Source organism: Camelina sativa, chromosome 16 (genome assembly GCF_000633955.1).
Source record: "Camelina sativa cultivar DH55 chromosome 16, Cs, whole genome shotgun sequence".
Classification (NCBI taxonomy): Eukaryota; Viridiplantae; Streptophyta; class Magnoliopsida; order Brassicales; family Brassicaceae; genus Camelina; species Camelina sativa.
Window position 1 is genome coordinate 19,797,353 of NC_025700.1, and position 21,620 is coordinate 19,818,972.

The following is a 21,620-nucleotide window of genomic DNA, read 5'->3' on the forward strand; positions in this document are numbered from 1 at the left end:
ATATATATGAATGCTGTGTGATTGGTTGATTAATGAATGGGGATCATGTTCTTTTGATTGGAAGATTATTGCTTACGAAACAGGTAAATGTATACCTATTGAGTATATTTTCCTATTCTCTAGATATTACTAAATCTAGTATTTACTTTTATATATGTAAATATTGTACATAGTTATGTATTAATATGAGACTTTGTAATGATAATACAAAACTATGTACAAAATCTTATACAAAGATGATTACATATATAAAAGTAAATATAAAAGACAAAAGATCCCATATGAGATAAATGATTAGGGTTTCTCTTGGTTTTGAGTTGGAAGCTCACGGTAAAGTCAGAATTTAACAAATACCTAATCATCCCACACTAAAATATAAGTATAAAAAGAGAATCTGGATTTTGATGGGAAAAGAATAAGCTCCACTATAATGGAAGTGACCAATAAAATGTGACATTATTGGCATCATTAAAGATAATGACATTATTATTAATTTATTATTATTATTCTACAAACACTTACAATATCTTATCCTAGGAAATCAGATATTATTATAAAAACCCATAGATCATCAAACATGATTGAGATAGCCACATGAGAAGCAAAGTACAACTCTGTTTATGGTTGATATCATGAATGAAAACATAACGTTAATATGATATATATAAGTTTTGATAGATCCACACGAATGAATTTCGAGAGTAGTAGTAGTATTACAACAACTTCCACACATGGAAGGAAAAAAAGGATGATCATGAACCCTAAAACACACACACTTAAAGTCCTATCTCCAAACTCTGTTTATTATTCATTCTTTTCCCCCACAGATTTTGTAGCCAAATACATAAATTTGACGAATCTTTTATAACAAAGTCAAGACCTATCTGTACAACAAAGAAACAAACAGGGTTGGTGTTTTTGCAGATTTTCACCTTTTCGGATATGCTCTAAGCGACTCCAATCGTGTTGAATGCTGAATGCATTGAAGAAGATGGTTCGTTCAGATTAGATGAAGCTAGTGAGAGGTTGAGAGAGAGCGGTGCAGGCCTCGAGGAACCAAACTGTCCGTATGGTTGGTTCCCTGATGCATTACCACCAGAGATGTTGTTGATTTCGGGATAGACTTGCATAACTGGATGTATAGAGAAGTTGTTGATTTCTGGTATAACAGAAGATGATTGTGATGTGTTCTCCTGCATAACCACTTGATCATCTTCCATGGGCATGACCTGAATAACAAAGACCAATTTATGTTATACTTAAAGTTTTCACTAACCAAACAATCACCAAAGGCTCTCTATTTCCAGGCTGCTAACATATTCTCAGCTGGTAAATATCTAACTACTAGAGTAACAAGAGGATTAGGGAATCACCGTGTCAGTAGTCATGTCAAAAAGGCTAGATCTTCGCCTGCGACGGTTGATATTGCTACGTCGGAGGAAGTACTTCTGAGCATGACTAGCTACTTGTGTAGAGGTCCTGCTCTTGACAAAGTTTTTTGAGATTCCTTTCCAATCACCTTTTCCTACTCTCTGCAACCCAACCAAGAACAGCTTGTGTTCTTCCTCAGTCCATGGTACTCCTAAATGATCGGAAAGACAATAAATTTAGCAACTTTCACCAAAAACAGAGTTCAATAGAGAGAATCCAAGAGTAGTACCTCGTTTCCTCTCGCTTTTGGCGTTGGAAGAAGACATCGGAACAGCTTCATCAGCGGAGGCGTAACCGGCGGGGGTTTTGTTCTTATCTTGTCCATCTCTATCCTCGCCGTCGATCTTTGGAGACTCATCCGTCTGCTCATACTCAGACAGATTGTTCAAACTCACGCACTTTCTCATCGGATCAAGCACAACCCTGAAGCCGAACAGCATAATCTCTCTTCTCACGACGCCGCCGCACACGTTGGTGGACTCCGAGGAGCTAGTAGTACTACCGTCGGTCATAATATTATTTCCGATTTTACCCTTTGCGCCTTTCTCTTTTCTAATAAGGAATCAAAAGACAAAAAAAGTACAGAGCAATAGTAATGGATGGAGTGGTGTGAGTTTGAGATCTGAGGCTGTTTTTTTTTATTTATAAGCCCAAAAGCCACGTGGTTTCTTTCTTAAATTATTACATGTTGCAGCTGCTGGTGATGCTGTCGTATGACACGTGTCTTGTTTATATTCGTTTGTTCTTGTCTCGTTTTCTTACCTACCTGTCTCTTTACACAGTCTTCCTTTTGGATAGACCTTTTTTTATTTCATTGGCTGACTAGGTTAGGTCTCTACCACTTTTTTTTGTTAATTTTATTTATATACTCTATCTGTTTCTAAAAGATTGATGTTTATAAATTTTTACACATTTTAAAAAAATAATGATTAATAAAATTAAATATATAGATTTTTTTACTAAAGATATATTATTTAATTTTAAACCAATAACAATTCAAAAATTTAAATATTTTCAATGATTACTTCTTGAAATTTACAAAACATTAATTTTTGTAGGACAAAAAATATCTCAAAACATTAATCTTTACAAGAGAGAGGAAGTACATGTTATCCTAAAAGATGTTTAAAATGTTTATAACCTTTTCGTTAACTTTAAAAATAAAGAAAACAAAAAAAATCGAATGAAAGAATACCTAAAATTACTTTATAGAGAAGGTTTAAATGAAATGAAATAGACGTTTTTATTTTCTTTAACGTTACCCTTATGTGTTTTTTTTTTTTAAAGATAAAACTCTAGGGTTATAATGTATTAAACGAATCTGGTCAACTCAATGTCGCTAAGCGAATGCAACTTGCTCTTAGAAAAATAGTCAGCTTCTGAAATGATTCTGTACTCTACTCTATAATATATGGTTACAGCTCTACCCTTGTATTTTTTTCGAAAAAAAGAACTATATCTTGTCGATCTTTGTGTATATTATTAGGGGATACTAAAAAATCTTGGAGACAAGTGAATCCTTTTTGGAAATTATAACTTTGAACTTCAACTCAAAAACTTACAATATCAGGAAACTAAACTTATATATACAGTTTCAACAGAGAATCGAAGAATACCTCGTTAATAATTGTAGAAATGTTATGTGATTCGACTATAAGCAAACTGATCACATAAAGTATTATACTTCCCTATTATATAATTATTTTAGAGATTTATAGGTAAAAGTTGTAAAAAGGTGTATATACACATAATTTGGTAAGTAGTTTTGGAAGACAGCAAAAAACACACGAAGGCACTAGCATCGGTTAGAAAGCAAAGCCACCATTACCTTTATTATGCACACAAAGTGGAATCCTAAAGTGTAATGTGTTAAGCACTAGAGAGAAAGAGCCTTTCTTTCTCCATTACTTTTCTTCTTCTTTTACCAATTTGGATGAGAAGTTTGTTGTGACTTTCCTAAATCAGATAACAAACACAAATCTCAGGGAGAGAGAGAGAGAATAAAGATGAATCAGGCCGAAGAAGGAATCTTGCACAACAAGTGTTTTCTTTATTATGGGTGGAGTAGTTGTGCTAAAGTTAATTTTCAGACCATTGGGTGGAATGGTAGATCATCACATTAGGTCACAACCAAAAAACTAGAGCTTCTCTGAGGAATCTTGATTGATAGATCCTGTACTTGTAGTTGTAACTAGAGCATCGAATCTTACACAAGTATTTAGCTTCATAGCTATCCCAAAGACAGTTGAATGAAAAACAAAACAAAATCTATGGCTGCAAAATCATTGGTCTAATTCTAACCATTTCATCAGAACACTTAGTTGGCTACTTACTTGATGCTTCATAACGCTATGCTTATGCATATAAACTAAGATCACCATTTTTCTTCTTCACCAGATTCTTCTGTCTATCAGAGGCTGACACTACTGCTTGACACCACAATGGGAGTTCTGGTGGATGAGTATTAAAGACCATAAACGCACAGTTTTGCACCAACTAGTCTTACATGGAGGAAGACAGAAGAGGCCTTTGATTGCTGGTCTTGGCAACAGAAATTACGCACACCGATTAAGCTGTGCTTCCTGCTAGTTCTTTTTTCATCCTGGTTCTTCGTTGCGTAGAATTACCGCTGTGGTTTGTGTCCTTGCTTGTAGAATTTCTTGTTCCAGCAGCAAAAACGGGCGAGTTTGTTAAAGCAACTAGGTTTTTATCTTCGGACTCTTCTGAAGTTGGTTCTATCTTTGACAGTAACTGCTTGAGCTGAGATCGCTGGCACATAATGCGACCTCCATTCCATCCCGTGAAGGAAAATGATGACGAGACATGATCCTGCAAGAAGGAGAAAGCAGCTTTTGCGATGGGAGATTCTCTTGCAGCAGAGGTTTTCTCCAATTGTCCCCGTCTGAGACATCAAAAAGAAGGATTTAAAAAAGGCAAAAGACACAAATTCGCAAAGCTTGGAAGCATCCTGCAATGAGCTTCAAAATACTTACACTGAAACTACAACAGCTAGTTGAGGAAGATCTTCTCCCTTTAAAAGCATAACATTCATATCATTTAGCCATACCGATAGTGCTGTGTACATACCACCTTCTGACATCCTACAGAACATTTAAAACAAACAATTAGATTGAGCGGTACGCAACCATTTCATGGACTTGAAATGAAGCCAGCGTAGGGCACTTAAGCTACCTATGCACATCCACAGACCACACGAGTTTGTTTTTCCGGAATAACTCAGGGAAAAGTCCACGTTTCGTTGCCTCATTGAGTACCCTTGCAGCTCGCTCTTTCTGGCCCAGCCACCACAAAGCATCCAGAAGTGCATTGTAAAACCTTATTCCCAAACCACATCCTTCTGAATTGAGTTTGTCCAACACATACTCCACTATCTGCCAATTTGAGTCGTCATCATAATCTCCCTTGATCATTTGCCCAATAACTTGATGAATATTTGATACTCTATTTGAAAGCATCTCCTCCACTAACTCATTGACATCATCCCACCTAAAAACATAAAAATTGAAGTGTAATTAAAACTAAGGAAGTAATATATAAAAAATGGCTTGAAGTAAGCTAAAGCTAGTTGCAATAAAATTAGCAAGGGTTCTACATTACACTAGCATATCTCTCCAATCATGTAAGAACAAAAGGCAGCTGAAAGAGTAAAAATGCTATGACAATGGAATAAATCATCATTTGGCTTAGTAAGGTACGAGCTATAAAACTACACGCAAAAGAAAACAGAAGACAAAGTGTATTACTGGTAAAAGCACTAACCTCTCCGTCTTTCCATAAACAGCCAACATCATACAGTAGCACATGATACTGGGCAGTATATCAGAAGCTTTCATCTCCTCAAACTGCTCCCTGCACTCATCAACAAGTCGCGCAAAAGAATACACACTTAAAACAGCCTCAAGCGTCCTTTCATCAGGATCACACCTTGACTTCTCCATATCTACATATGTCTTCACAGCCTCTTCAAATTTGCCTCCTTGTTTATAGGCTTCTATTTGTGCATTGAAAGTATCTCTGTTCCTGGGAATACCAGAATCCACCAACCTGGACAAAATCGCCTCAGACTCCATGACCAGTCCTCCCCTTGCAAAAGAGTATAACAGTGAGTGGTATGTTTCAATACTTGGATTGCTTCCTACTTCATGCATGGTATTAAAAGCAACAAGTGCTTCCTCATATAAAGCAGCCTGCCCAAATGCTTCAATAACCCCAGTGTAGGCCTTGGAACTTGGCACAATATCGTTAGCTGTCATGTATTGTAAAATCTTCCTAGCATCTTCGTGGAGTCCTCCCTTCCCACAAGCAAATATTATACCCTCGTATGTCTCCATGTCAGGTTCAATATTCTCCTCCACCATGTCATGGAACAAAGTTACCACCTCCTTGAAATACCCACCTTCCCCAAAAACCTCAATCAAAATGTTGTATGTAGCAGCATCAGGATCCGTATTGCTGGATTTCATCTCAAGAAAAAGCTGCCGAACATCATCGTACCTCCCACTCTGTCCAAACAAATTCAGCAAAACACTATATGTATTAGCGTTCGGCGTACACCCTGCAGCCTGCATCTGATGGAAGACCCCCATTGCCTCCTTAATAGACCCTGATTTCGCATATGCCTCTAACAAGACGTTATAAGAAGTGATATCCGGCAAACTGCCCCCGGAAGCCATCTCACCAAGGAGATCAGACACTTTTTCCAGCCGTCTCAACTTCCCAAAAGTCTCAACGAGATGACTATAAGTAGTAAGATCCGGAACAATCCCACCCTCATTCATAGTCCTAAAAACCATTTCAGCCTCATCACCTAAACCTCTAATGGCACAAGCACTAAGCAAAGTGTTATAAGTCACAATATCGGGTTGTATCCCCTCATGTCTCATCTCTGCAAACAAACCCAATAAACCTTCCCAATCTAAGCCACCTCTAGCACACGCATTAATCACCGTGTTGTAAGTCAAAATACTAGGCGATATCTTCTCGCTCTTCATCCTATCAAGAAGCTCAAGAGAGGTCTCATACCGTCCATTTCGACCATAAGCATTGATCAAAGCCGTGTAAGAGAAAACGCTGCGTGACACGCCTTGACCAGGCATTTCATCGAATACCTCAAGACATTTGTCTAGAAGACCTTCCCTACCAAGCAAAGAAATCATAATAGTGTAGATGTGCTCATTAGGTTTGCACCATATCTGCCGTTGCATATACTTGAAGAGACGAAGCGACCTCTGCCAATCACCGCGACCAGCGAACTCTTTGAACACGAGCGCGAAATCGTTGAGGGAAAGCTTGTTCTTGAATATGTCTAAGCACCTAGCGATGCTTCCGCGAGGTGGGAGGCTGCTGAGCTTGTTAATCAGGGACTCGACGTCGTAGCTGTACTTGNGCCTTGGAACTTGGCACGATATCGTTAGCTGTCATGTATTGTAAAATCTTCCTAGCATCTTCGTGGAGTCCTCCCTTCCCACAAGCAAATATTATACCCTCGTATGTCTCCATGTCAGGTTCAATATTCTCCTCCACCATGTCATGGAACAAAGTTACCACCTCCTTGAAATACCCACCTTCCCCAAAAACCTCAATCAAAATGTTGTATGTAGCAGCATCAGGATCCGTATTGCTGGATTTCATCTCAAGAAAAAGCTGCCGAACATCATCGTACCTCCCACTCTGTCCAAACAAATTCAGCAAAACACTATATGTATTAGCGTTCGGCGTACAACCTGCAGCCTGCATCTGATGGAAGACCCCCATTGCCTCCTTAATAGACCCTGATTTCGCATATGCCTCTAACAAGACGTTATAAGAAGTGATATCCGGCAAACTGCCCCCGGAAGCCATCTCACCAAGGAGATCAGACACTTTTTCTAACCGGCCCAACTTCCCAAAAGTCTCAACGAGATGACTATAAGTAGTAAGATCCGGAACAATCCCACCATCATTCATAGTCCTAAAAACCATTTCAGCCTCATCACCTAAACCTCTAATGGCACAAGCACTAAGCAAAGTGTTATAAGTCACAATATCGGGTTGTATCCCCTCATGTCTCATCTCTGCAAACAAACCCAATAAACCTTCCCAATCTAAGCCACCTCTAGCACACGCATTAATCACCGTGTTGTAAGTCAAAATACTAGGCGATATCTTCTCGCTCTTCATCCTATCAAGAAGCTCAAGAGAGGTCTCATACCGTCCATTTCGACCATAAGCATTGATCAAAGCCGTGTAAGAGAAAACGCTGCGTGACACGCCTTGACCAGGCATTTCATCGAATACCTCAAGACATTTGTCTAGAAGACCTTCCCTACCAAGCAAAGAAATCATAATAGTGTAGATGTGCTCATTAGGTTTGCACCATATCTGCCGTTGCATATACTTGAAGAGACGAAGCGACCTCTGCCAATCACCGCGACCAGCGAACTCTTTGAACACGAGCGCGAAATCGTTGAGGGAAAGCTTGTTCTTGAATATGTCTAAGCACCTAGCGATGCTTCCGCGAGGTGGGAGGCTGCTGAGCTTGTTAATCAGGGACTCGACGTCGTAGCTGTACTTGCCTTTCTCAACCGATACGGAAGGGTTTCCAAGAACGAGATCCTTCGTCTTCGCCTTGATTTTACCGGAGAAGGAGCATGGTTTACGGTTTCCTCCTGAGAGAAAACGGAGACGATTGCCGTCGGCGAATCTCCGGTTGCCGACGAAACTCGAATTCTGGATAAGGAAAGAGAGCTGGTGTGAGTTGGGATTCGGAATTGCCAGATTCATATTGGCAACTGTACAGTTCACATAAGGATTGAAATATCCTCCGGGGAAATTACTCAACCACACAGCAACGGAAACGAGAAATCGCACTCTATCCGATTTGAATTGAATCAGAATCAGAGATTGAAACCTCAGTGTCAAGTCGCCACCAAGCTCTAGAAAGAAGACGCAAAACTAATTAGATGAGTGGGCAAAGATATTTTCCAAGTGGAGATCTCTCTCTCTCTCTCTCTCTCTCTCGTTCGGTGAAATGGCGGAAAAATGGAAGAAGAGGGAAGGGGGCTTGAAGAAGAAGAAGACACGTGGATTCTTATTGTGGATAACAGTCACGATGAACCAACCGGTTCTTTTCCGGTTAATGAATATTTCCCGGTTTGAATTGGTTAAGTCGATATTTTTTCGGTCGAACAATTTTGGCGCCTGANAATCAGGGACTCGACGTCGTAGCTGTACTTGCCTTTCTCAACCGATACGGAAGGGTTTCCAAGAACGAGATCCTTCGTCTTCGCCTTGATTTTACCGGAGAAGGAGCATGGTTTACGGTTTCCTCCTGAGAGAAAACGGAGACGGTTGCCGTCGGCGAATCTCCGGTTGCCGACGAAACTCGAATTTTGGATAAAGAAAGAGAGCTGGTGTGAGTTGGGATTCGGAATTGCCAGATTCATATTGGCAACTGCAAGTTCACATAAGGATTGAAATATCCTCCGGGAGAAATTACTCAACCACACAGCAACCGAAACGAGATTTTTCTCAGGAAAAATCGAACTCTATCCGATTTGAATTGAATTAGAGATTCGAGATTAACACCTCAAGAGTCAAGTCGCCACCAAGCTCTAGAAACAAGAAGCAAAACTAATTAGATGAGTGGGCAAGAGATATTTTCGGAGTGGAAATTTTCTCACCCAATAGCTCTCTCACTCTCTCTCGCTCGGTGAAATGGCGGAAAAATGGAAGAAGAGGGAAGGGGGCTTGAAGAAGAAGAAGCCACGTGGATTCTTATTGTGGATAACAGTCACGAGGAACCGACCGGTTCTTTTCCGGTTTATGAAAATTTCTCAGTTTGAAATGGTTAAGTCGATATTTTTTGGTCGAACAATTTTGGCGCCTAATATTGCAAGAAAAAGCAATTGGTGCACTACTAGTATGAGATAAGCTCCACCATAAATTTTGAGTATACTAGTAAATGCAAAATTACAATTCATATTTTGATAATATATAAACTTGATAATGTTCTTAAAAAAAATATTGTAGGTCAAAATCATCTCTGGTTTTTAATTCCATAACGAGATATTCTGAAAGATAATATAACTGAAAGAAATGTATGAATACTAGAAAACAGTGAGTCTACCAAGAGTTTGGTATGATTGGCTCATTTAAAGGTTTCAAGATTAAGTATGTAAGTGAGTACAACTCCGCCTTACATCAATAGCTTCCAGATTAGCACTATCTGGTGAAAAAATCACAAAAAAAAATAAATAAGAGAAAATTTTTTCTACTTTCCATGCGAATAATATTACAAACACAATACCGTGAGAAAGAGTTTACGAGATATTTTCAGATAATTTTTGTATCTTCTTATGGCTATAAAAGAAAACTAGTTGTTATTGAAAATTTTTCAATAACAACTAGTTTTGCTCTTCAGCCATAAGAAACACAAAATTAACTGAGAATATTTTGTAAACCCTTTCTAACTCACGGTATTCTATTTGTAATATTACATTATTCGCATGTAAAGTAGAAAAAGTTTCTCTAATTTATCCTCTTCTGTAATCTTTTCACCACATAGTGCTAATCTGAAAACTATTTGATGTAAGGCAAAGTTGTACTCACTTACATACTTATAGTCTTGAAACTTTTAATTGTGTCCAGTCATACCAAACTCTTAATAGACTTTCAGACTGGATCTTACAAGGCTAAATGCTCATTCTTAAGACTCTTTCATGGAAGTGATGGCGAAACAATATCATTGTTTGTGCCTTGTTTTGCTTATTTTCTTTATTTCCCTAGATGATCGTATCACAGGGCCTTTTGGATTTCGACCAAAACTTGGCATCTAGTGCCAATGCCAATGCAAGTAATTATCTCCGATAGATGGAGGACAGCAAAATCACTTGAGAGTTTCGACATGGTAACTACACATGAGTAACACACAACACAAATTAAAATCAGTTCAAAATATTTAACAAATATACGAGAGTAGTAGCATATTGTTATTATGTGCTTTAACTAATATGCATAAGCAATCGGTGTAAAACTAAGTGTGTTATTATTTAAAACTTGATCTATTATTATAAACGTGCATGAATGATCGTGCTAAACGATCTATCTATTAGTATTATAAAATTGATTTGAACAACGAAATATATAAAAACATACGAATTATATTATGAATCATATTCATATATATGTAAGTAATACTATCAATCCAGAAAACAACAATATAGTAAGAAGCTTCTACGACTCAGCCGTAATTGTTGACCAAAAACCATAATCGATCGAATACCAATTGTTTATATGAGATTAGAACATGCGAATGGACACGATTACGTTCCTATTAATAGTTCTGGAATGTTTACCTCGATGGAGAAAGTTAGAGAAGTTGGTGATACAGTAACCATGTTCCAAACATAAACACGACCATCATTTAGCATAGAATCAAAACGTCTAACCATTAACAATCATCACATCCACGATATGCAACACGTACTTAATTATACTCTTCTTTATCTCGTTATCATGCAATCATGTACCTTAAATATCGGTGACAGCTGCTCAAACGTTTTGGAAAGGTGACGGCTGCTCGAACGTCTCGGCAGCTAGATTTTTTTTTTTCTTTTCTTGGACGATTAGGGTTTAAAGTATGCGCTTTAACAAAAAAAAAAGTATGCTAATTGCGTCGTGTTATAGAAATAAATTTTAGGAGAAAAGCGGTGTACGCTCACTCACTCAATGAATACTAGAAAGTAGGCATGACCACGGTTACGGTTATCACTGTTACGGTTAATAAACTTATGGTTGGAAATTTTGTTTAATCTTAACCATAACCGTTTAATAAACGGTTACGGTTAAATATGATTCCGATTAAAACGGTTATAGTTATATACGGTTACGGTTATTTGATAATATGATACGGTTGATATTATTTTATGATATAATATAATTGATATTATTTATTTATAATTAATATCTTCTTTTAGTGTACTCAGATATTTTCATATCATATGATTCATATTAAATAAATAATTATTAGTATATTTTATTATGTTTTTGAAACGGTTATGGTTAACAAATTATGGTTTAACCATGTGGTTAACCAACGGTTTTGATATGGTTACGGTTAATTAACAGTTATGGTTAATATAATTTAACCATATATTTACCGTCAACGGTTACGATTTTAAACCATTTTATACAATTATGGTTTGGTTATGGTTAGGATATAGTCTGGTTACGGTTTAAAATACGGTTTAATTTTGGTCATACCTACTAGAGAGTAGAGACTAGAGAGTATATATAAAGATACAAACTTGGTGAACAAGTAAAACTTAAAATAAACATTATAGAAAGGGCTAATGGGCCTATAATAAACATCCGCTAAATCATACATAACAACAACATGTTTTATTGTAATTGCTGATATAATCATATAAAATTTAGTAATTACAATTAGGTACGATGATAGTCTAGTGGTCTAAATGAAGTAAACAAAAATTAAAGGTGTATTTTTTTATAAATATTTATATTTTATCAGAAAAATGNAAAAAAAAAAAAAAAAAAAAAAGCTAAGGTAATTACGGGTGACGCAAAAAACGGGAAACCGTACCGCCGTTCGAAGGTGCGAAGGCAGCAGACGTGACGTGTGTGTGGCATTTTGAGAAATAACATTGAGTTGTTAAGGGTAAAGAAGTAAATTGTCAACTCCTTTTCTGTTCCTAACAGACGGATGCTTCTTAGGAAAAACAAAAAGGAAACCAAAGAAAGAAGAAGAAGAAGAAGAAAACAACAACAACCCTTTTTAGCTTTTTCCATCTTCTCTGGCGAGTTCGTGACCTTGGCCGGAGAAAAATCAAAAATCGCTTATCTCTGCAACCGCATTATCGGCGGTCATGGCTGACCCAGAGGTACAATTTCCTTGTGGAACCCTTTCAATCTCAGTCGCTCACGAGTTCTCTTCTTTTCTTCGAATTGTTTCGTTTAATTTTCGTTCTGTTTCTTCTACACCCGTGTGTTTCTCCTATCGGACAGAATCTTGTTTCCGATTTCGTTGATTTCAAGATGTGGGTTTTGTCTTGTTTTTCTTTTTTTGGGGGTTTGCGATGATTTTGTTTTTTTGTTTTTGGTTTGGGTTGTTAACACAGACCTTAGCGGCGTTGAAGAGAGCTTACGCCGATACGATACTGAACACGACGAAGGAAGCCGCGGCTCGTATTATGGTTTCTGAAAAGAAGGCGCGTAGGTATCAGCAAGAACTTGCGACGGTTAGAGATGATGCTCTTCATACGTTGCTTAGGCTTAAACAGATGCTTGATTCCAAGGTACAACAACAATCCACTATCTTTGATGAATTTTTTCTTCTTTATTCGTTTCTGACTTCTTGTTGGTTTTATTTGATTATGTTTCTGTGAACTTCATGTCCTGTGGTTTCATGGTGTATATGAGATGGCTTTCAAGTTCAAGTTTTTGAGCATTTCTTACATTGTGAAGGTTGTGTGTGTGTGACTGTGCGTTTGGTTTGTTCAATCTTTTGATGTTTCAAGTACCTAGAAGATATTCCGCCATATAGACCTTTGAGCCTGAGACTAAATTAAATTGACACTTTCAGCAGATATAGCTTTTCTCTTCATCCATTGATCATTGTTTATGTAACCTAAAACCAATTAGCGTAACCAAGGGTAGCTGAGTGTCAAATAGATCTTAGCAGCTAGTTTTACATCTTTTTGTTAGTGAGGCTTATACATATTCCTTGGCCGATGCCCTCATTTCATTGTGCAGTTTTTAAGTTAAAAGTTTCTCAATGTGGAGATATTTCTATTTCATCTTAGAGACTGTATTGGCTTTGCTAGAGGATGAGCTTTCCACATTGTACCATATCTTTCTTCTGTGGCTGTCTTTGCATTTGCTCCTCAGCTCAAATTTTTGAAAAGCTTTTTGTGGTTTTATAGGTCAAGGAGACAGAGATAATATCCTTGAAGCAGCAACAGAAGGTTGAGGAACTGGAAGCTCAGCTTGAAGAGGCTGAAGATATTGTAGGAGAGCTGAGGGCGGAGTTGAGACAACTTCAAGATGAGCTCAAGAAACGCACGGATGGTCAGACACATCTTAAAAGTGATCATGAGGAAGACCCCCGTTGGATAAACCGTGATGCAGCAGTTTCTGTAGTGCCTGAGGTTTCTTGCATTCATGAGAGCACAGAAGCTGTAGCTCCTTGCATCCCAGTTGACCAAACTGAATCGGTGGTGGCTAATGGAATAAAAATCCCATCTTTGGCTCACATTAATAGTATTAACCGGTGTTCTCATAAATATAACAAGGATCAATATCACCACTCTCTTCCTTCTATACTGACAAAACGCAAGGAATCTGAAGGATCCGCTCAGATAATTCACGCAGTTGATAGCAGTATGGCCAATGGAGATCTGTCTTCCTCTGTAGAAGTAGGAGATGTGAATGATGGAGGTTGTCTTCACAAAGTTTCTTCTTGTAAAAGTGTAGAGACCTTAGAAATATCTGGTTGTGCTGATGCTACTGACTCCATATCTTCTGTTAGAGATGGAGAAGCCCCAGTAGTGTCTCCAAACGCTCCTCAGAAGGATGATGGCAATCTCGTATTCTTGAAAACATCTCCTCCAACGATTGTGAAAACAGATGCAAAGAAGGAAGAAAAAGAGAGCTGTGAGAATATGGAAGTTTCGGCATCTCCTTTGTGCGAAGAAACTTCAGTTTTGGCACTTAGTAAAAACCGGTGTATCAAGTACACGTTTCAGAGGAAGAGAAAGAAGGAGGTTTTAAGCAATCTTCAAGGAACTTCATCGTTTGAGGAGAGCAGAAACGTGAAACAGAAGACTGGGGATAAAGATGATGTTTATTTGGAGTCTCTGAAGCCTAGCTTTACCAGTGAATCATCTCGAGATATAGTCTACGCATAGCACAGGGGGTTTGGGAAGGTTAGTAAATATTATCATACATCTAATTCGCTATATCATGTTAAGTTTATTATGTTTCTCTGTTTCTATATTGTATTGTACCATTCTCGGAGAAGAAAGATTTGCAACAGAAGAACAAGTCAACCAGTAGGATGCACCAGCAAAATGGTTATAGTAGTAAAGAATTCATCTGATATATATACAAATATTCAAGTTAGATATGATATTGAGTCAAACTAAAGTTGATGTGATAAGGATAGAATGGAAACTTCAAAATTCTGACTTACACCTGGATGCTGTGTAAGACTATTATGAGCTATCAGTGTATTTCGTATGTATGTAAATAAATGATCTAACGAAGAAGTCTTACTAAAAGAGTATTTGTGACTTGGTCAAAATTAATTATTCATGGAAATTTGGACTTGCGACTATGGATCATGGACTAAATAAGGGGAGTTTAATCAATCAAATGAATAATTTGGGTAAAGAGTTTACGATCTCTATATAAATTGCTCGCTAATTGTTCAATCTTCTGTTTTCAAAGACTGTTTCACTATAATTTTCCGGCTTAAATAGAGAGCATTTCCTTCTATGGAATGATGATATGTGTAAAATAGTAATTTGACTTGGGATGATTTATTCTTTCAATTGTTTGGTTGAAAATATAAGGAATTTTTTATGATCATATAAAAAAAATTGAATTGTTTGGTTGAAAATAAAAGAAATTGTATGATCATATAAAAATAAAATATTGAAGGGAAACATGATATATTTTATAAAATAATCCAGAATATTCTTAGATAGAAAGATTACAAATAATTAAGAAAACATATGAGTTGATGAGTTGTGTTTTCTTATATCATCAAAAACATGTTAATTATTTGTATTATATCTAAGAATACCATATTATTAGATTATTTAGGGGAAACAATTGTGTGTGTATATATGTATAGTTTGCTTTTTATAATTCAAAATGCATCCCCTATTCCCTAATTTACTTTGCTAAATTATTCATAATGCATCCTTTTTTATGGAAAAATACAGTATATATTACCTTGTAGTCCAAGTTTGAACAATAGACCATTGTTTGATTTTGTCTATTTGTGATAAATCACTACTTACAATCCAAATAAAGTACAATAATGTGTCAAAAACTAAAGCAATAGTGATAGGTGTTACGCATTGAAGAATGTCGTCACAGAGAAAGAAAAAAAAATTATATAAGAATGAAAAAAAAAACAAATAGTTCAAAAAGTAACAATGAAAAGAGTGCAATTTCTCTGAAATCAAACAATTTGCATTTTGATAAAACCAAAGAAGATAGACACACTTTTGGTTTTCTAATAAGAATTTGAACAATGTCACACTACTATATGAGAAATGTACAAAACTAAAACATACAATCTTCTAGAAATGTATCTAGGAATCAATTATTAATCACTACTTGTGCAATGATGATGATGTGTGTGTAAAGACTTAAGGATGACCTTTTATTCTTTCAATTCTTTGGTTGAAAATATAAAGAATTTTATGATCATATAAATAAAAATATTGTAGGAAACATGATATATTTTCTAAGATAATTTTATTCTTTCAATTCTTTGGTTGAAAATATAAAGAATTTTATGATCCTATAAATAAAAATATTGTAGGAAACATGATATATTTTCTAAAATAATCCAGAATATTCTTAGATAGATTACAAATGATAGTTTTCAGAAAAAAATTTATGAGTTCATGAGCTGTATTTATAATCTATCTAAGAATACACCTAATTATGGATTTATTTAGGGGAAACAATTGTGTGTGTATATATATATGTATAGTTTGCTTTTTTAATTCAAAATAAATCCATTTTTCCCTAAATTAGTTTGCTTAATTATTCAAAATGCATCTCTTTTTTACTAATTTTGTTATGGAAAAATGTGGTAAATTACCTTGTAGTCCAAGTTTGAACAATAGACAAAAAAAAAAAAACGACCAAAGACCAAAAACAAACGACGTCGTTTTCCCACGAAGCAGGGGTATGGCTTCGTAAATACAGAGTCAAACCAGGGGTAAATTCCCGAACGAGATAACCGCATATATAGACCGCTACACACATACACACAGAAGCTTTTGGTTCTTGGAGAGTGAGAAATAGAAGGAGCGTAGCAGAGCAGTTTCCGATTTCTCCATCTCTCTCTCTCTCTCTCTTAATCCGGATTTAAGTATTAGGGTTTTTTTCTTTCTTTCTGAGCGACAACATTACTCTCTGTGTGTGTTGCTCTGAAGATTCATTATAATCATGGTTGCTGATTCCATCACAGACTCTGACGACCTCTTTCATGGCTCTCCGATTTCTAGAGATTTCTCCAAGAAACGCAGCAAGGTTCCTTCTTCTTCGATCAAGTTTTTTTCGCAATCGGATTATAAATTACAATACTATGGCCTGATCGATCCAACATCCCTAGTAGAAATCGTGTTTTTTTGTTTTTTTGGGTTGTTGATTAATCGTAAAATTACGTTTTTTTTTTTTTTTTTTTGATATATGGAATTGAATCTTGTGACGTTGCAGGCGAATTGGATTTGTAAGCTGAAGCAGTGGAAGATTGATGATCGTCGCAAGCAATGGATTTATCAATGTAAGTTTCAAATGATTTTTTTTGGTTCAATCTTTCGAGTGTTGATGATGATGATGATGATGATGATGATGACTTTGTTTTGTTAATGAATGGTTTAATAGGGAAAAAAGCAAACGTAGACGAAGAAGAAATAGGCCGTAGATTGCAATCTTTGTTAAATAAACTTACTGATAAGAAAGCTTGGCGGATTGATGGTTATCATGAAGAAAGAAGCAATGATGGTGATGATGAGATTGTAAAGACATCGTCTGCTAGTGGTAGTCCCACGAGTGTACTACTCAAGAGCAGCAGAGGCTCATCTGTTGTTAGTGAAGATTGTTTCTGTTGTTCTAAGCAGATGACGACTGATGAAGAGGAGGAAGTTTTCGACGATGCTTATGACAACTGGGATGGGTTTAGAGATGCGTTGAACTCCTTTGAGAATGATAAAGACGACACCTTTAAGCTTGAGCAAGGAGAAGATCTAGTTCCAAATACAATCCAGAGGAGGAACAACAAGTCTACCCTTGAGAAGAAGCTCTTTCATAAAGACAACAGGTGCAAGCATGAAGCTTCTTCACCTCAAAAGAAGGCGATTCACAGAAACAGTAAAAAGAAGAAGAGGTCTACTAACTCTGGGAAGCAAGAAGGTGATGATGAAGAATGTCCTATTTGCTCTGAAGTGATGGACGAAACTGATCTAAGTTTCAAACCATGTCCTTGTGGGTTTCGGATTTGTCTCTTCTGCCACAAGAAGATCAGTGAAAACGAAGCTCGTTGTCCATCTTGCAGGAAGGACTATGATCAGACGAGTAATAGTAGTGGAGAAGTAGGCTTCCAGCAACGTGGTCGTGGCACAATTCGCTTGTCTCCATCATTTAGGGGACTTGACAGAGCTTGAGAGAAGAGAGAGTCAGAGAGAAAGAAGTTCAAGAGTTTCATGAAACTTTCTTCTACATTTTTGCCTTCAGTTTCATCAGAAACAACAATTTTGTGGTTATGCTTAGAGTGTTGTCATCTCGGCAATAAGTTTCATTGACGTTTGTGAATCATATACACATAAAACCAAGATTACTCTTTTATCTAATACAACAACAGATCATTTTTTAATGTTATCACAGAAAAGTTCGACTTCATGATGCCACAAACAAATCTCACAAGCGGATGAAGTAATCATGTTGTTCTCCTCACCATAACGATGCCAACCACAACTCTTTACAAAAGTGTACATCTCGGTTTTTCTAAATTCCAAGTCTCTAAAGAAACTTTTCTAAGGAAGTGGATGAGCCTTTACAAACACACATGTTAATAAAGAAAGCGAGAACCATTGACTAGGAAGAATGGTTGCTGAAGTAGCGATGATTAGAGCGGATCATAACAAAGAATGTGTGAAATCGTTAAGGAATGCATCTTCTGAGGCTGCATTCTTATAATAATTGGTTCAATCTGATCATATGTCTTTACATTCCAGAACATTTTTGTGAGGTAACACTGATTCTTTCTCAAAAACTCGAAGACATGATCATGATGGCACCAGTGGTAAGTATCGTTCATCTCAGCTTTACAGACAACCTTCGTATCAGTTTAAGGATTCTTCTTGGAAGCTTTTGGGCTTTACATTCGCTCGTAAACAAGTTTCTCAGACTGCATTGGGGACCCAAAAAAAATTGAAAACAATCATAACTTGACATGAAAGAAGTTACTGTTACTTATGGTTTATGTAATGAGGAGTTTTGAGTACCTTGATGAGCATATCTGTTGGTAGCCAAGCCGGTGCAGTCGGGATACCTACCCATCCAACCTGATATCTCCAAAATTCACAATCCATTAGCTCTCTCTTCTCTAGCTCACTCAACAGAATAAACAAATTTTGTGGAAACTTACAAGTGCATACTCTCCAGTCTCAAAAACACGAAGGTCCAAGACCTGCAAGATTTAGATACTTGTTCGGTAAGCTTGAAATCTCTTGTGATATTTATTCAAAAGGGATTGATTCGGTGGGTTATACCTCGCCGCGATCTTCGTATATGTAATCAAGTCCTTTGTAGAAAGGAGGATGTCCAACTGATAAGTACTGTGGATCATTTCAACAAACGAAGCAAAAAAAAGTTTCAGAAACCGATATCAATGAAGCATCTTCAAAACCGGGAAAGACTTTAACCGTACATTGATGCTGTTGAGGTACTTCTCTTTGTCAACACGAACGATTTGGCCCTTCTTCACTGTTTTCCCATCCACCACAAACAAAAAATGTAAAGAAATATCAAAACTCTGTTATTGGATTCAACATGTATAAAACGGAAGTGAAGAAACAGACTCGAGTAAACCGGTTTCTTGGGAAGAGTTTTAGGTGTTTTGGTGGCAGCTGGTGGTGCTTCCCCATCTGACTTGGCCTGTGTGCTCTGTTTCTTCTCTTTCCCTGCTTCTGCTTTGACTGTGAATTGAGGTAGAGATCGAAGAGGGAATCCTCTCGAAGAAAATGGTAACGAAGAGGAGATGGTAGAAAGAGAAGAAAGCTGAGACAGAGTCGCTGAGAAAGCCATTGGAGAGACCACCAAGAAAATTTTCTGTGTCCTTCTGAGTTTTGGGATAAGACTGCAATGGTCTCCAAGTCTCAACGGTCTAACACAGACATCACTGAACCAATCATAAGATGACACGTAAGTGAAGACAAGCTTACTATTCTTTACAACTAGTAGGAGTCTAGGATTATTTATTTGTTTGAAAACTTATATGAATCTTGAATAATACGTAAAAGTGAAATCGTGTATGTCACATGGAAGATCATATACAAATCTTTTTTACGTTTACTTTTTAAGTAGTTGCTACATTAAATAACACAATTAATCTGGCAGTAAATTAGGGAACAATATGGGCAACTTTAGTTTAACTTTAAAAATTGTTAAAATCATATTTTTACATTGATCTCCTTTTGTTTTAACCACCAAAAAAAAAAAAAACAGAGTCATGAGATGAGCATCAGGATCTTGAATTGCAAATGTAAAAACAAGAATTTACCCAACATCTTAGCTCAATTAATATCTATTACAGAATAACAAGAAAATAAATGAGAAGGCTGAGCTTAATCATGAACCCTAGCTAGGCTCTAATTTCATCCTCTTGGAATATGGAGTGTCGTCATCGAGAGAGGAAACATCCTGAGACGACGATGTTGATGAAGATGACGATGATGGAGATGAATCAATGTCGTTTTGTAGGATTCTCTTAGGGCTAGGGCTTTTGGTTAATCCTTCTTTAGCTTCACCACCTCTCATTATAAGTTCTTTTATCCGCTTCACGTCTGCTAATTTCACCGGTTTTAGCAAAAAATCCTCTGCTCCTTCTATCATACATCTACAACAAAGAAAAAAGAGGATAGACACAAAATCAGATTACAAGTCTTAAGAAGATTCATAATTGATTCAGTTTGTATCTATCTATTAACTACAGTGACTTACTGTTCTATACGAGGTTGTATGTTTTCAGACGACATTATGACTACCGGTATTTCTCTGAATGCTGAAGACTCCTGGTAAGAAAAAGCCATACAGCAGAGTTTGTACGAGAAAAGCTAATTCAAATCTTGCTTAAATAAATGACAAACAGATAAGGTTACTTTAATCTTCTTGAGGAGTTCATATCCCGTTAATCCTGGCATAGAGTAATCTGTCACTATCAAGTTCACCTTCAAATCCTGTTTATCAATAAAAAATCATATAAACGTCATCATAAAGCAAATCCTCAATTATACACAAAACCTCAATATTTAAAAATAATAACTGATGATAAATCATCCATTTATATAAAAAATGGCCAAAGGTTTAAAACTTTTGATCTTAATTAGTTAAATACTTAAATCTGAGGTTTCTTGGGAGCCAAACCAGCAGAAGAACACATCAAGTTTTTCAATCTTTAGGGTTTGTTTATGGTCAGAAAACAGAGAGACTTTATCAGAGAAAGAATATGAATAAAAATACCTTAAGACCAGAAGATCCTTTATCTAAACCAAGATACTGAAGAGCCCTAGTCCCACTCTCAACAGTCGTCACTATATATATAAACAACCCCACAAAACGAATTAGAGACCAAACTAAAGAAGAAGGAAGATATTAATAGAAACGGCTTTGCTTTTCTTTTTGGTACCTTTACAAGCAGAGATCTTAAGCAATCTCTCAATAACTTTACGATCAACGAAACTATCATCAACGGCAAGAACATGTAACTCCGAGGAAGCAGAAGAAGAGGAAGATAAATCCCCGAGAGCCATTGTTTTTCTCTATCTTGAATCCAGCAAAACAGAGGAAGCGTTTCTTTTTTAAGTTTGAACGTCAAAGGACGCAGAAATCAATGTGAAGAAGGGGAGTTCCATAAATAAGAGAGAGAAGAGATTAATTACAAGAGAATCTGTAGGGATCGGATCTTGATTGATGTTGTGCAAGATCTTGTGAGAGAGCTGTGGGGGGAGAAGAGAATCTAAAGAGATGAGTGATGTGTTCATGTGTTGTCAGATAAACGTAATATTGTGTCTTCACGGTCAAAATCTTTTCAGGGACCCATTCGTTCTATATTTGATTTTTACGATCCTTTTGTCTGCTCTTTCTTTCTCTCTGACAATGACAACTCTCCTCTACTTACTGTTATTTATTTCCCCCCCCCCCCCCCC

The 21,620-nt window shown here is 36.8% G+C and overlaps 6 protein-coding genes across 11 annotated transcripts; 2 read left to right on the plus strand and 4 right to left on the minus strand.

The window, feature by feature from the left end:
- Nucleotides 600–2,063, minus strand: LOC104751353 (transcription factor MYB1R1). Its single transcript, XM_010473274.2, has 3 exons — nucleotides 1,661–2,063; nucleotides 1,374–1,582; nucleotides 600–1,229 (listed from the first exon to the last, which is right to left on the minus strand). Exons 1-3 carry the CDS (start codon nucleotides 1,941–1,943, stop codon nucleotides 948–950), a joined length of 774 nt encoding a protein of 257 aa, XP_010471576.1. The 5' UTR covers nucleotides 1,944–2,063; the 3' UTR covers nucleotides 600–947.
- On the minus strand, nucleotides 3,462–9,173 carry LOC104751354 (pentatricopeptide repeat-containing protein At1g74850, chloroplastic). 4 transcript variants are annotated; one of them, XM_010473276.2, is made up of 6 exons: nucleotides 8,669–9,173; nucleotides 6,841–8,006; nucleotides 5,212–5,672; nucleotides 4,624–4,938; nucleotides 4,425–4,532; nucleotides 3,462–4,333 (listed from the first exon to the last, which is right to left on the minus strand). In XM_010473276.2, exons 1-6 carry the CDS (start codon nucleotides 8,874–8,876, stop codon nucleotides 4,000–4,002), a joined length of 2,592 nt encoding a protein of 863 aa, XP_010471578.1. In that variant the 5' UTR covers nucleotides 8,877–9,173; the 3' UTR covers nucleotides 3,462–3,999. The 4 variants fall into 4 exon arrangements, with proteins under 4 accessions (XP_010471578.1, XP_019093896.1, XP_010471580.1 ...); XM_019238351.1 differs by lacking the exon at nucleotides 6,841–8,006 and having other exon boundaries at nucleotides 5,212–6,834; nucleotides 8,665–9,173; XM_010473278.2 differs by lacking the exon at nucleotides 8,669–9,173 and having other exon boundaries at nucleotides 5,212–6,765; nucleotides 7,934–8,485.
- Nucleotides 12,179–14,729, plus strand: LOC104751355. 2 transcript variants are annotated; one of them, XM_010473280.2, is made up of 4 exons: nucleotides 12,179–12,332; nucleotides 12,570–12,746; nucleotides 13,374–14,375; nucleotides 14,471–14,729. In XM_010473280.2, the coding sequence occupies exons 1-3, from the start codon at nucleotides 12,318–12,320 to the stop codon at nucleotides 14,355–14,357; spliced, it is 1,176 nt and encodes a 391-aa protein (XP_010471582.1). In that variant the 5' UTR covers nucleotides 12,179–12,317; the 3' UTR covers nucleotides 14,358–14,375; nucleotides 14,471–14,729. The 2 variants fall into 2 exon arrangements, with proteins under 2 accessions (XP_010471582.1, XP_010471581.1); XM_010473279.2 differs by having other exon boundaries at nucleotides 13,374–14,729.
- LOC104751357 lies at nucleotides 16,500–18,469 on the plus strand. The gene is made up of 3 exons (XM_010473282.2): nucleotides 16,500–16,725; nucleotides 16,912–16,978; nucleotides 17,080–18,469. Exons 1-3 carry the CDS (start codon nucleotides 16,642–16,644, stop codon nucleotides 17,856–17,858), a joined length of 930 nt encoding a protein of 309 aa, XP_010471584.1. The 5' UTR covers nucleotides 16,500–16,641; the 3' UTR covers nucleotides 17,859–18,469.
- On the minus strand, nucleotides 18,345–19,562 carry LOC104751356 (NAD(P)H-quinone oxidoreductase subunit O, chloroplastic). Its single transcript, XM_010473281.2, has 6 exons — nucleotides 19,275–19,562; nucleotides 19,124–19,179; nucleotides 18,966–19,031; nucleotides 18,842–18,883; nucleotides 18,699–18,758; nucleotides 18,345–18,601 (listed from the first exon to the last, which is right to left on the minus strand). Exons 1-6 carry the CDS (start codon nucleotides 19,498–19,500, stop codon nucleotides 18,572–18,574), a joined length of 480 nt encoding a protein of 159 aa, XP_010471583.1. The 5' UTR covers nucleotides 19,501–19,562; the 3' UTR covers nucleotides 18,345–18,571.
- LOC104751358 (two-component response regulator ARR15-like) lies at nucleotides 19,928–21,469 on the minus strand. Of its 2 annotated transcripts, XM_010473284.2 has the most exons (6): nucleotides 21,354–21,469; nucleotides 21,101–21,237; nucleotides 20,935–21,005; nucleotides 20,574–20,651; nucleotides 20,416–20,486; nucleotides 19,928–20,311 (listed from the first exon to the last, which is right to left on the minus strand). In XM_010473284.2, exons 2-6 carry the CDS (start codon nucleotides 21,222–21,224, stop codon nucleotides 20,053–20,055), a joined length of 603 nt encoding a protein of 200 aa, XP_010471586.1. In that variant the 5' UTR covers nucleotides 21,225–21,237; nucleotides 21,354–21,469; the 3' UTR covers nucleotides 19,928–20,052. The 2 variants fall into 2 exon arrangements, with proteins under 2 accessions (XP_010471586.1, XP_010471585.1); XM_010473283.2 differs by having other exon boundaries at nucleotides 21,101–21,467.